At 39.2% G+C, this 14,699-nt stretch overlaps 1 protein-coding gene across 2 annotated transcripts; it reads right to left on the reverse strand.

Moving 5' to 3' along the window:
* Window positions 1–551: 551 nt before the first annotated feature.
* sncgb (synuclein, gamma b (breast cancer-specific protein 1)) lies at window positions 552–12,226 on the reverse strand. 2 transcript variants are annotated; one of them, XM_067429479.1, is made up of 6 exons: window positions 11,795–12,226; window positions 8,848–8,889; window positions 8,626–8,753; window positions 7,072–7,089; window positions 4,882–4,929; window positions 552–2,070 (listed from the first exon to the last, which is right to left on the reverse strand). In XM_067429479.1, the coding sequence occupies exons 1-6, from the start codon at window positions 11,913–11,915 to the stop codon at window positions 2,062–2,064; spliced, it is 366 nt and encodes a 121-aa protein (XP_067285580.1). In that variant the 5' UTR covers window positions 11,916–12,226; the 3' UTR covers window positions 552–2,061. The 2 variants fall into 2 exon arrangements, with proteins under 2 accessions (XP_067285580.1, XP_067285581.1); XM_067429480.1 differs by lacking the exon at window positions 7,072–7,089 and having other exon boundaries at window positions 11,795–12,220.
* Between the last annotated feature and the right edge of the window lie 2,473 nt (window positions 12,227–14,699).

Raw genomic sequence — 14,699 nt, forward strand, 5'->3', positions numbered from 1 at the left:
CAAAACATCACACTGCCTCTGTCGGCTAGTCTTCTTCCCATAGTGCATGCTGGTGCCATGTGTTCTCCAGTTAAGCAACGTACACACACCTGGTCATCCACGTAATGTAAAAGAAAACGCGATTCATCAGACCAGGCCACCTTCTTCCATTGCTCTGTGGTCTAGTTTTGATGCTTACGTGCTGCATGGGCTCCCTGACTGGTTTGCACTTTGCAGCTATGCAGTCTCATATGCAAAAAATTACGATTCACTGTGTATTCTGATACCTTTCTATCAGAACCAGCATTAACTTTTTAACCAATTTGAGCTACAGTAGCTCGTCAGTTTGATCAGACCACATGGGTCAGCCTTATTCTCAAACTTCATATTATAAATACAATAATTTCCGGATATACATTTTCTGTATCCTACAGATTCCGCATTCATGGTATGTACAGAGCTGTAAAATAGATTTAGTACACTCTATTTTTTTGTACAGCATACAGTGCATAGTACATTTGCAAAGACACCTCCAATATCGCCCGCAAAATCAAAATGACACCTATTCAACATAGATTTCAACAAAACTCTTTATTTCACTTATACAGTTTATAAAATCAGCTTGCCTGCTTTGATGCCAACAGAAAAGATATGTGGGACATTTGTTTGTGTGTGTGTGTGTGTGTGTGCTTGTATGCGTTTCAGAGAGAGCATAGTGAGACAGGCTCAAAGAAAGAAAGCTTGAGAAGTGTTTTTGATCATTTGCTTTGTGTGTGTGTGTGTGTATATGATTATACAAGTGCTGATAAGGCAACATGCAGTCTTCAGTTTTTTGTGGCTTCAAAAAAAGAACAAACTGCAATGCTTTGTCCTAGTTACCTACAGCAGACACAAGCCTGGGGTGGATATGAAAACGCCGTTGAGTGAATGGACAGGGGCGGGTTTGGGTGGCCATGATGGCAAGGCTAAATGAAGACGAAGACGGTCATCTTATTAGTAAAGATCTACACTTCTTAGCATTCCCTTGGTAAAACACAGTTCATAGTCAGCTTATAGCACAGTGCTACACAACAGACCAATGACAAACTTTGCAACGTTGCTGTAGTATTGCTTTTACATTGCGGGGATCACAAATTCATGATCGCACACGGACTTCACATGCATTGCAACAAAAACAGGACGAAACAGAATGTGTTTGAAGATTTGATCTCGTTCCACAACAGCGAAAGACTGTCTTTTCTTCTTGTCCTAGCAGCCAAAGGATTCAAAACCCCTTTTTCAACTTCATTCAATCCCAAATTAAACCAAATCTCACATGTACAATCTAATGAAGAGATGCAAGTCTAGCACAGCTACATCAATACGGATAATCTTTTTTTTTTACAGTATATATGTATACAGTATGCATTCACATTTTGTGAATAAACATATTTGTTCTTACTCTAACAAATCACACGGTAAGTCTATTGGTCAAGCACACAGTAACTCTATTCTGCACACATACTGAACTAAAGGAATGTAATGTATCTCTTAATGTACATACAACTTGTCATTGCGTACATTGCAGCATTTTCAAGACTAAATAAAACGAAACATGGCTATGATCTCACAAAGATCCAGACGCACATCGCTACATGCCCTGATGAAATGAGATGTATTGCTTTTCTTACATTACTGGTCATGCGAGTATCTTTTTTTTTTTTTTTTTCCAGCCATGGTCCTAAAACACCACCTCAACCTCTGATATCAGCCTCTGGGCTTCACGGTTCCTGTCCATTTTTTGAGTAAGGAATGAGAGGGTGTATGTTTGATTGTGTCTGATGAGGTGTGGACGGGCAGAGGAATGACAATAACACTAGAGAACAGTATGACGACACCACAGATGAAGAGGAGGGGAAGCGTCACACATCTAAAGGCTACAGGGCTCAGGGAAAGTCTTTTTTTCAACTCTGGTTTTCCATACAGTCACAAAAAAATATTGGTAACATCTGGAGTCGGGTCGAGGTGAGGCCTTGGAGCAGAAACTCAGAGGTGGAGAGTCAGAGGGAAGAGAGGGGACTGTTTCAGCTTCAGGCCTCTGGACTAATAACCCTGATGAAACGAAAGAAAAATATTGATGTTCAAAACACAGGATTAAGTCATTTTTATCTGCACAGATGCTTTGGTCATTTTCCCTGGAGAGAGCGTATGCTCAAGTCATTCTTTTTTCTTTTTCAGGAAATGGACAGTGAAAGTAAGTGTTAAACCTTTAGAAAATCATCAAGATTGCCTCCAGAGGTCAATTCTCTATCAGTAAACATAAGCATAAACCATCCAGGTCAGTAAGATTTTTTCATCTTTTATTCAGCATGAATGCATTAAATTGATTAAAAGTGACAGCAAATACATTTAAAATGTTACATTTTTGTTCGTTTGAATATTCTATTAAGAAAAGAATCATTAAAAATTGATAAGAAATTACTATTTGAGCACCAACTCAGCATATGAGACCCTGGACCACAAAATCAGAGGGTCTTTTTTTTTTATCTGAAAGATAAGTTTTCCATTAATGTATGGTTGTTAGGTTAGGACAGCACAATATTTTGCTGAAATACAACTGTATGAATACCTGGAATCTGAGGGTAAAAAAAAGAAAGAAATCTAAATATTGAGAAAATAGCCTTTAAAGTTGTCCAAATTAAGTCCTTGGCAATGCATATTACTGCTAATAATGTATTTTTATATATATTTACAGAGGGAATGTACAAAATATATTTATGGAAGATGATTTTTAGCATAAAAGAAAAATGTAGCATTTTGACCCATACAACGTATTGTTGGCTATTGCCACAAATATACCCATGCAACGTATGACTAGTTTTGTGATCCAGGGTCGCATATTAAAATGATTTCTAAAGGAACATATGACCGTGAAGACTGGAGTAATGATGCTGAAAATTCAGCTATGTCATCACAGGAATTAATTACATGATAAAATATATATTAAAATAGAAAACTATATATTTTAATATTTCACAATATTATTGTTTTGATTTTTAAACAATTCAATGCAAACTTGGTGAGCATAAGAGATCCACTAACCCCAAAAATAGTGGAACAATTTCTTATTTGATAAGAAATTAATCAGAGGCTATAAAACATTGAGGCAGGACAAGCCAAATTCTCAGGAGTTAAGGGAAGATATACACATGGTTTTAAGGAACAGGAACCTTTTGGGACTTATTCACTGTATCTCCCAGAGTTAGATAAGTCCATAACATTCTCTTCTCCATGCGGAACAACTCAGTCTGACACAATCAATCATTAGCCTAGCTTAGCACAAAGTCTGGAGGTAAATGTCTCCATCCAGCCTTCTGCTCAATAAGTGACAAAATAACACCAACATTTTCCTATTTACATGTTGTGATGTGTATAGTTGTATCGTGTAAGATGGATAGAAAATGAAAAGTTGCGATTTTCTAGACCAATATGGCTAGGGGCTATTCTCATTCCTGTGTAATAATCAGGGAACTTTGCTGCTGTACCATGGGTGCAATGGCGCAATGATGCAGCGCCTGAAAATAGTCCTCATTACGCTCTCTGTGCAAACAGTTTGTCGTGTTGGTTATGTTGACGAAAGTAAGCCTATTTTCAGGCGCTGCGTAATATCATTGCAGCACTACACCCATGTTATGGCAGCAAAGGTCCTGGATTATTACACAGGAATACATGTAAATAAAATAGTGTTTGTTATTTTGTCACTTAGTGGGCCTCATTCATGAAACACGAGCAGAACGAATTTGTGTGTAAATGGTTCTTAAAGCCGCTCTGACATTTTCGGATTATGTTTGTATTTTCAAAATGTTAGTTAGTACGAAAGAAATTTACACCTGCTCCCTAACACGTGTAAACGGTGTGTAAAACATTTGAATGTTCTGTGTTCTAATTTAGGCAAACTGATGACATTGCATTTTGATCCACTATGTAGGGCAGGGCAGGCCTACCATAATATTTCAAGAGCTGATTTGCTCCATCTTTTTGTTTTGTTTGTACTATTTAACGTTGGGCAATAGGCAGTTGTCACTGTAAATTTTTTTTTTACCAGGCTGTCCAATCACAGTGGAGGAGTGGCGGGACAAAAACTACACCGACCAATCATCCACTTGTACACCAACCGAACAACAATAATAGAGAAGTTAATACTGCTTTTTACTGCATTTCTAAATTCAGTAATATTCTTTAAAATGAGATACTAGTAGTAACACATATTGCCATGGATATTCTGTATCAATGTATCTTATCTGGAAAAACGCTGCCCTTGCAAAGGGCTTTCAAGCGCCACCAGCCAGTTTCAGAAGAGCCCCAGGTGTTTAGCTGGCCAAAACATGCTTTGGTGCACACATGATCATTTAATATGTATTGCTTGTCATATGGCCAATTAGTCTCTTCAACATTTATGCAAAATCCTGGAGCCAAACCTGAGAAAGAAGTCCAGAAGAGTCCACAGCATTCCTGGTCACGTCATTTGCAGTTGTAACTCATGGGCGGGGATTATGCTAATTATGAATGAGCGTGCACGCGCATCCTATTTACGCATGTTTGTAATTCACTAACTTACACACAATCTGGAGGAGAGTTTTCGTAAAGGTCCATTTTACGCGAGAATTAAGAATTTGCTCATATATTTACGAAAGTTTCCTGAGTGAGGCCCAATGAGCTGTAGGCTAGATAACGGCGTAACGGAAACAGATGAGAATGGTATGGACTTATCTAACTCTGGGGGATACGGTGAATAAGCTAAAGACCCAAAAATGTTCCTTTTTTTAAAAATGTACATGTTAATTTTATATTAGAAACAAGTTTATCAAAAATAAACAACCTGTATGCTGTTTATGGAAAGTGTTTTTGTTCCTCTGTTCTCACCTCTCCACCTTCTCCTCCTTCCATGCCACCCCCATGAGAGAAGTCACCCTGTGGAATAAAGACACCATTAATATCCAAGATACAGCTGCTCGTGTCTTTAGATCCATAGCATTCATATATTGAGCTGTGAATCTTCATACGGAGCTGAGTATCATTGCTTTTGTCATAGCCATTTTAAATAATATCCATTCAGACATGCAGGGATGCAGCACAGCCACAGGCCTCTCAGACACTCCCTGTGCAGAGGGACAATGTCTCTTTACTGCAGTGTGTTATGACTGCTGTCTCTGCAGAGATGGAGGGAAGAAGGGAGGGTTGTAATCGATGGCCATGGAGTTCCTGTGGAAGGTTAATGCAGCTGGCAGGCACATCTTCTGTCTCTCTCGCTCTCTATTTGTTCTGACTCTGCGGTACAGCTGTGCTGGGCTCTTTTGCTGAGTCACTGTCACTGTCTGTCTCAGTCTTATCTTTTTTCATACCCAGCCATATATTTCCTTCCGATCTCAAATGAGAGACGAATTAAGTTACATTCTGTGGCCTCATCAATAAAACGTGCATAGAACAGATCTGTGTGCGTGCTAAAATCCACACCAACATTCAGGTTTATAAAAGTGGTGCTGGGCTTTACATCAGGTTCTAAGCAGGCGTATGCGCTTTTCCTTGTAGCATACATGACAGCAGTCTAAGGACAGCAACGCAAGGCCTGCAGTCTCAGACCGTTGTCGGGGTGGAGCTTATAGCGTCAGTAAGGGTTGGTGGTTGTGCAGGGTTGGACATTCGTTAAGGTACAGCTTAGTTATAGTGAAGGGTAGGGTTAATGGTTGAAGCAGGATACACAATCGTCAGCACCACCCTAACTTCCAGTCTAACACTGCTGGCCTGGTTCTGTATTATTACAGAACACTGCTGGCCTGGTTCTGTATTATCTCCTCGCAATATAATACTTAATTTTATCTTGGAGTGCGAGTATGCTAAAATCCATGTTTTTAGCGCGTACATAAATTTTTTTATGAATCATGTACACGCATTCGAGAAAATATCTGGGATCAAATGTAGGACAGTTTCTATGCAACATTTGATAAATGAGGCCCCTGATGTACTTGAAATAACCATGAATCATCCAGAAAACCAAGAATGTGAATGTAAATAGGGTAATTTTAAGATGATTTTGATCTCTGAATATCTATTGATAACCTATTTTAAGAATGAAAGCAGATCTGTGACTTCCAGAAAAAAGTTTTTGTACAGTACAAAAGTTTAAGGATGTTTATATCGTCTCCAGACATAAAGGTGTGGAGACACTTTCCCATTCTCTTTGATGGAAAAGTGTGTCTAAACTTTTGACTGGTATATATTTGTACAGTATATATATATAAAAAACTTTGTCTTGAAGGCAAACATTTGATTCTAGATAAGACATCATTCCTGACTATTACTGAATGTGTTCAAATTTATAAGACCATCATTTAACATTATTTTAAAAAGGAGCATGCATTATCCATGAGCAGTTAGAAGTGCAGAGGCACACTGCTATTAATAAGCTGCTTTAGTGTAATTTATGTGGTCTGTCCTGCTAAAATACATGACAGAGTGCACAGGCTGTTAGTTGATGCAGTCGGAATGGTTGTATTAGACAGGTTAGATCAGTCATTTGCTTGATATTAATGTAGCACAACAATTCACATTGTCAGTGACTAAAGCTCCAGTGTTGTGATTGTTAACTAAAATGATTAATTCATTCATTCATTGGAATATAGCTGAAAACTTAATCTTATAGCTTTAAAAACAATCTAAAATTAGAAACAATACATTATTTATATACTACGGCTCTGCTCACTTGAGTTCTGTGGAGAAGTAGAGTTCTCTTTCCTGCAAATTACTGAACACTGACAGATCATTAACTTAATGGAAACTGATGAGAATCCAGGTAATCAATGCAGCCATTCGGTTTCATTATGGACAATGAAGAGAATGACTCCAGTGGGGATTGAATGAATGTAACTGAACTTTGCTGTTATATGGATGGTTGCACACGTTTGACCCATCTGTGTGTTGTGTGTCATACAGCGTTCAGATAAATTTAAAGCTCAGTCTCGTATGCAGAATGGAGCATATGCCACATTCACAGGCTATATAGCACATTTCTTTCTACAAACTAAACCACCATTCCCAACCCCATTTAATAAGCACCTCGTATAAAGCCTCATCCTGTCAACAGCATAATTGTACAGGGGGGAAAACAAACAGAATATGTTAGACACAAAATACAGCATTTCGACAGCAGCTAATTGGTATACTGCAGCATTATCAAACAAAAGTGCCTTTTGTGGTTAACCCAGGTTAGACATTGATCCCTTAGGCTAGATTTAAGTAATTTAAAGGTCTTTGAAATGCAATACACATGAAAGATTAAACCAAAAGATAATGTTAAAGGGTTAGTTCACCCAAAATGGAAATTCTGTCATTTACTCACCCTCATGTCTTTCTAAACCTGTATGATGTTCACTCATCTTCTGAACACAAATACATATCTATTATTTGATGAAATCTGAGAGCTCTGTTCTTCCATTGATAGCTATGCAACTACCACTTTGACGCTTCAAAAAGTTCAGTAAGAGATCGGCAAACTCTGAATTTGACAGTTTAGTAAAAATTTCTGGTGACATATTTATTGTCAGTGTTGGGAACGTTACTTTGGAAATGTAATAGGTTACAGACCTATTTAAACTGTAAAAAGTAGTGTAACCATTTAATTACTTGAATAAAGTAACTGATTACATTTGATTACTTTTCTATTTTCCAGCACAGGAACATTTTTCACTCGCCATGGTGGCAACTCTCTGACAGGTTGTAGCCTAAAGCTTTCAGGCAATGTAGATTGAGGTAAAAAATTAAAACGAGAGCATCAAAAGCATCAGAATAGAATCACTTTACGAAACCGCCTTTAAATGGCAACATACACCATGCACATCATAAGCAAAGCAACAAATTAATATTCAACGTATCCTAGCTTTTTACAGAATATATTCAGGTGTAACCGCCTTTGTAATCATTAACATTTTCATTAGTAACTAATTTAATTACATATTTTCCTCTCAGTAACTGTAACTGATTATGGTTTAATATATTTTGTAATTAAATTATGCAACTAGTTACTTACCAACACTGTTTATTGTTTATTATTCACATATAAACAATCATCAGTTAAACAAGCACAAGAGTGTTGGCTTGACATTTGAGCTTCTGCAAGAGTTTTGTTCTTACTTGTCAAGCAGGTTTGGTTGAGTTTAAACATGAAACTTAATTTGCATTTTGTCTTAATGTCTTAATTGTTGCATATTGTTGAAAATCTGTCATGTTCAATGTTTATATGTTAATGAAAGCCTAAATTAAATCTGTTCATCATAGCGATCATGTCTCTTCAGAAAATCTGGAGTAAACCGCTCGATTCTTTTGGATTAGTTTGGTGATCTCTTTATGAACTTTTGAAGCGACAAAGTGGTAGTTAAGTAGCTGTCAATGAAGGGACAGAAAGGACAGATGTTATTAAAAATATCTTCATTTGTGTTCAGAAGATGAGCAAAAGTCTCATGGGTTTGGAACATCTTGAGGGTTAGTAATTAATGACAGAACTGAAGGGTGAACTAACTTTTTAATAATAAAAAAAAGGCAATTCTTGGGTCATCTAAAAGGAGAAAGGGCGACATCTGGTGCCGGTGGAGAACCGAAAGAGCAAAAACTCACCGGGTTGACCATGCCGGTTGATGCAGCCACATTCTCCAGCCCCTCTGCTGTCTTCTGTCCCATTTCATTAGCGCTGCCTACCGCTGTTTCACCCACAATATTCGCCTGGTCGGTGGTCCTGTGGGCAACTGTGAGGGATGATTTTACAGATAGTGTGTCTGTAAATGACTTCTCAGTTATCAATCTCTATTTTCTAAAGAGGCACACTTATTCATTTCTCACCTGTGTTTACACCTGACACCACTCCCTCCTTTGTCTTGTTGCCTGAAACATGAGAAATAAACATGAAATGTTCTTTATGGGATTGGTGCAACAACACCAATTTCCAACTCTACAGAAGAATGAGCTCCATATAAAAGAGCCATCCTAATAATGGATGTTCGGAAACAAAATGTGAAATACTCTACGGTTAAAAGTTTGGGGTTGGTAAGAAGTCACCAAGGCGGCATTTGTTGTTTTATCAAAAACATTTCTTATTATAAATCAACGCTAAAACCAGTTGTTGCTTAATATTTTTGTGGAATCCATAATAATAAAAAAACTGAGCTCTTTGAACAGAAAGTTCAAAAGAACAGGGTTTTTTTTGGCCAATTTAATGCATTCTTACCTATAAAATTATGCTTATTTTTTTTTACTCTTGATTTTTTTTTAAAAATAATCTTACTGCCCCCAAACTTTTGAGGATGGATGGATGGGTTTTTAATCATAAGAGAAAAAATATACAAATGCACAATTTCAGTAAACATTAATCAATACACAAATTACACAATTAAAACTCGCAAAGTACACACAGACAGATTTTCAACAATATGCAACAATTAAGACATTAAGACAAAATGCAAATTAAGTTTAATGTTTAAGCAATCTAATCTCATCATTTAATCATGTTTATGTCTCTGCTCTGTATAGTCATCAATCACCTGTGAATAGAGGGGAATTCCAGCACCACTTTAAAGCTGATAAGAAACCAAATACCTTATTAACAGACACTACACGCTTCAATGAGTTAGTCTGTCAGTCTACATCTACCCTCAATTTCATTCTATTACACAGATTAGAGCGTTGCTGTCATCATACATTTAAACATTCAACACAAAGGACAGCCTTTCAGCTTGTCCATTGTCAGTGCAGTCTAAGCAGATGTCGAAATTGTCTAATATTTGGATGAAACCTGCTTCCATAATCCAGTGTCTTCAATTTATACTTATACTTCAGTCTATCCTTCTCTATTCTTAGAGTTCCTTTCTCCATCCATTTCTGTCTTTCTTCCTGTGCAAGCTTAGTTGTGAGTAGTTTCTGCATGGCTGAGCACATCTGCTCCCCTGCAGTCTTTCTGTGTGTGCCTTAAAAGAGATCTCTTTATGTATGTCAGTTTGCTTTTCAAAAACACATGATCTGTTTGTTGGAGGAATCTGAGCTGCTTGTGGATAAAGTGTCTTCAATATCAGTTGCAGTCGGGGAGATCAGCGTATGATACTGCGTCATACGCTGATGCTGATGACACTGCATCTTCAGAAGATACAGTCCTGGATCAAAGGCCAGTCACAATACCAAACGCAGTAGCTTTCTCGCTCACGAACGGAGAATAAGTAACCTGCCTTTGTAACAATCAACCCGAGTAGTGACTTCACACCCTAGTGCACACAATGCCATATAAGCACTTTGAAGCCTCCTGACAATACATGCACTTTGGCGAGAGCAGATTTGCAGGCCTGTGACCTCTGCACAGGTGACCTTGGTGGAGGAGTGCTTACAAAGATTACATCGCACCCAAATGCATGCTGGGTTGATTGTTGATCTGATTGGATTAGGTAAGATTACCGCTGTCGATTTATAGGTGATGATTATTGCATTGAGGAGTAATGTGTTTTCTGGTACGCTCTATAGCATGCAAGTCATTTTGAGGCGCTGTCCATTAAATTTGCCATGCAATGAACCTTTTATAGTCATCTTTTACGGTTAACTCTGCTTGTAGTTTGTATTTTCAGTCTCTGTCGTAGGTCATGTTCGCCTTATTATGCCATCTGTTCATTTTTTGTTGTGATGAGCATAAGCAGACGCTATGGGGCCACAAGCCTATGACATAACACAGAGCACTGCACCTAATTTCTCCATCTCGCTCTCTCTATGGTGGCATAGGGAGCGGATGAGGGTTAGTCATCACAGTCCACTCACAACCAGGCAAATCCTGCTGCATCGGCACACGCTCGCTCTCACATACACATACGCATGGAGACAGCGAGCACGGAGAGGGAGGGAGTAAATGCTGCAGTGCTCAGCTGATCCACTCTCCATGCCCCCCCTTACTTTCTCTCATTCACATGCACATAAAACAACACGTTATAGTGCATGCGGGATGAAATGTACAGACTGTTAGTTAATGCAGAGCTAATCATCATGTTGTACTGGAGAGATGAATAACAGGTATATGTCTTATGCACATGCACATGAATGCATGCAGGAAAAAAAGAGTTAAAAGCAAATCTCTGCTTAAAAATAGCCTTTCTATGGCATTGTAGTGCACAGTGCATTTTTATGCATAATTAATAAATTAGTAACGGCACCAAATCGTATTACTACTATGCCCTGTTAAATTGTTTATATATAGTCTTATAATGTATAATTATAATGTGAGAATATCTGACTTTATTTAATTAAATTGTGTGCAAAATACAATGTGTTAAAAAACATTTAATTAATTTATTTATTTGAAGAAAAAAATCTAAAATATTGGTGCACGCCGATATTGTCATTGCATTTATGAGCTTTTACTTTGTCCTGTTTAGGTCTGCACTAGCATCAAGCTCTCCTTCACCACACCCCAGGTTTCGTTCCTTGCATCATTTTTGCAGCATTGTTTTTTGTTGTTTTTTTTATCATTCATGAATCTCGCATTTGCAGCTGCCTCCATCTGCGCTCTCACCGCTCCTCAGCAGACTAGAGCACAACCTCACTGAGACCATCCTCTTCTCGACACACACACACACACACATACACACACACTAATGGTATGCAGGCTCATCCATCACATCTGCATTAAATCCATTGGGAATAATTGCAAAGTCCTTTATAGAACACAGCTATTTTTACCACTGTCAATGGTGCATTATTTTCTCTGCGTGGAACACACACACACACACACACACACACAGTAAATATCTGCACTTACCCACATACATGACTCCTTCCTTGGTCCTAAGAGCTGCCTCTTCAACCCCAGCTTTAGTTTTCTCAGCGGCGGCCACCACTCCTTCCTTGGCCATGGAGAATCCCTTCATTAGTACATCCATCCTGGACGTTGAGTTTGACTATGGTGCTCTGTAGACAGACTGGGCCTGGCAGGGTTTGCAAATACTGATGGTGTCTGGCTGTATGCTGAAAGTTTCAGATGACAGGAGCGAGGAATACAGAGAGATTCTGTGCCGGGACAGACGGATACACAGACACCCTGGATAGAGAGCAGTAGAATGAGAGCGAGAAGGAGAGAGAGAGGCGAGCAGGCGCAAGAGAACAGGATGCAGAGAGACAGAACCTGCTGGATGCTGCAGTGCATTTAAGTCGTGCTGCGGCTACAGCCTCCACCCACACCCCCTCTCGACACACACACGCACTGCTTCTCACAGCAATGTCGAACAGGCTGATTACATATTTATTACGCTCTAGCCAGCAGTGCATTAAAAACAACAGATGATTTGTACAATTATTGCCACTCTCTTGCACCTTGAGGACGTGTTCTGCCTCAAAAAGGTTGTTTATTTCTTTATGCAAATTAATTTAAGTGTATACACACTCATCTGACCCATGAAAAAGCATTTTACCATTACCACAGTGTGTGTGTGTGGGTGTATATATGCATAATATAATTAATTTATATAATAAATATATTAATTTCATTGTATTGTAAACATTCAATGTATAGCATTTGCCATTTTTATACATTTTGCATGTGGATATATAATTTTAATATGTACCATTCTGAAACAGAATATTTTTCATATTTACCATATTTACCATTAGGTAAATTACCATTACCATACTATGAGCCTACCAAAATTTAATTAACAGTAGAACTGAAATCTTATTGTAGTTGAAAGTTTGGTCCCATCAGCAAAATTCCATCTTGACATCTCAGGGGGGCTCGACGGTACAACGGTAGCATCCTAGGTGTCAAGGTGTTCTTAGCCCTTGACCATGTTGGTTCTGTCACCGCTCATTTTGTTGTATCCATTTCCATCAGGATGCTGGCTTTGCCTGTTTAGTGATGTGTGCTACCGGCCGCTTCCTAGCCTGGTCATCAATCCCAAGCAGTTCAAGGGTCCTCCAAAGTGACTGTTTAATCTATCAACAAGCTCTGTTTCACCTCCGTTGCTCTGGTTGGTGTAGCGCTATCCTATTGCACGCAGAGGGAGTTTGAAAGACAACCGTTTATCCCGCCCCTCGGATTGAGCCATCAATGGTGAGTTTCCAGACCAAACATCTTGATGTGGGTCTGGCTTGTCAGGCTAAAGCTTGTGTGCTTTTCCATCCTCTCTTCCCAGGGTACTGTCATCTCCATAAGTAACACCTGCTTAGCACCCTTCGACCAGAGCACAATATCAGGTCTGAGGCTAGTATGGATTATTTCCTCTGGGAATTTAAGCTGTTTCTTTAGGTCTGACCGCATTTCCAAGTCATTTTCGGTGGCCAGGACTCCTTTACTCCAGTCCATTGTGACACTCTCACCAGACCCGAGGAACTAAACAAAATCTCCTTAAGAAGTTGTTCTGGCTTCTTTCTTGCCTGCTCCACCCCAGCAGTCAGTTCAAATTTGGTCGTGTCGCCACCGAAATTTCCCATCCACCAAACTTTACCTGCTCAACAAAAGGATATGCTCAAGGTTAGTTAAACTTCCTCAGTATTTGCAGTTATGGCTCTCTGTCAACACCTTTTTATAAAGGTTTAATGAAATAGGTAGGACATTGTATATGGAACACAACAACAAAAATCCAGTGCGCTTCCATGCTCCAGATGTTCGAACCCTCTCTCACCTCTTCTAGCTACTCTGCTTATTCATGACTGCAGATTTAACGTGTCGACTTTCCTCCTCTGCCTCAGGGACCTTTTTTTTGCACCATGCCATGCTGGTCCCTTGGATTCGCCCGCTTCCCACTTGCCCTTTGAAACTTTTCAAAGCACCCAACCATCTCCTCAAATAGTGTTCATCTTTCTTTCCAAACTCACCACAGTATAGATGGGTGCCTCATAAATGAGCAGTGGCCAGACCACTCTGGGCAGGACTGCTGGTACCCCAGGCCTTATATTTGCCGGGTAAGCTCCAGGGATGCCATCCAAATTTCAACTTCTTTAAACATTTCATCTCATTAAGATCTTCCCTGTATCACTTCCCCAAGCTCTTCACTGGCTTTTCTTGGACCATTGGAATGGTGTCCTTTGATCTTTAAGGGAAACTGATCCTGTAAATGTCCCCTCCTCAGTACCAAACTTCTGTACTTTGTAGGTTTGAACTCCATCCTTGCCTAATCGGCAAGCTCAACCAAGTCCCTCAGCGTCCATCTCGCTTTTGGTACTGATCTTATCGTAATGGTCAAGTCATCCATGAATGCTCTGATGTGATTGTACACCTCAAGCCTATGCCAGTCAGTGGTAAATTTCCCACTGGTAGAATACATGTTAACCTTACTAAAGAAGCACTGCAGGAGCTTCTGGAAGTACTTTGGGACATGGTAGGACTTCAGAGTTAATTCCACTTACTTGTGGGGTATTGTTTCATAGGCATTGGTCAGGTCAAGCCACAGAACTATCAGGTCTTAAATTTAAGATCTTAAATGATTTTAGAGATTACGCTGGTATGGTTAAGACAACCAGGAACTCCCAGAACTCCGCCTTTTTGAACTGATGTGTCAATATACTCATCATTCAACATGGACAGAGTGGCCTCCTGAGTCTTTCACACTGCTTGTACACCATGTATGCTCCACCATTTGGTCATTAGGCTGATCTTTCTCTGGCTTTCTTTAAAGGGGGGGTGAAATGCTGTTTCATGCATACTGAGCTTTTTACACCTTTAAAGACTT

This window comes from Pseudorasbora parva, chromosome 21 (assembly GCF_024679245.1).
Source record: "Pseudorasbora parva isolate DD20220531a chromosome 21, ASM2467924v1, whole genome shotgun sequence".
Lineage (NCBI taxonomy): Eukaryota > Metazoa > Chordata > Actinopteri > Cypriniformes > Gobionidae > Pseudorasbora > Pseudorasbora parva.

Excerpts from the sequence above, each read along its gene's own strand:
- sncgb (XM_067429479.1), bottom strand. The coding sequence starts at position 11,915 with ATGGATGTACTAATGAAGGGATTCTCCATGGCCAAGGAAGGAGTGGTG. Across the intron at positions 8,890-11,794 it reads GGAAGGAGTCATGTATGTGG|GCAACAAGACAAAGGAGGGA; the intron begins GTAAGTGCAGAT and ends CTCATGTTTCAG. Across the intron at positions 8,754-8,847 it reads GGTGTCAGGTGTAAACACAG|TTGCCCACAGGACCACCGAC; the intron begins GTGAGAAATGAA and ends CATCCCTCACAG.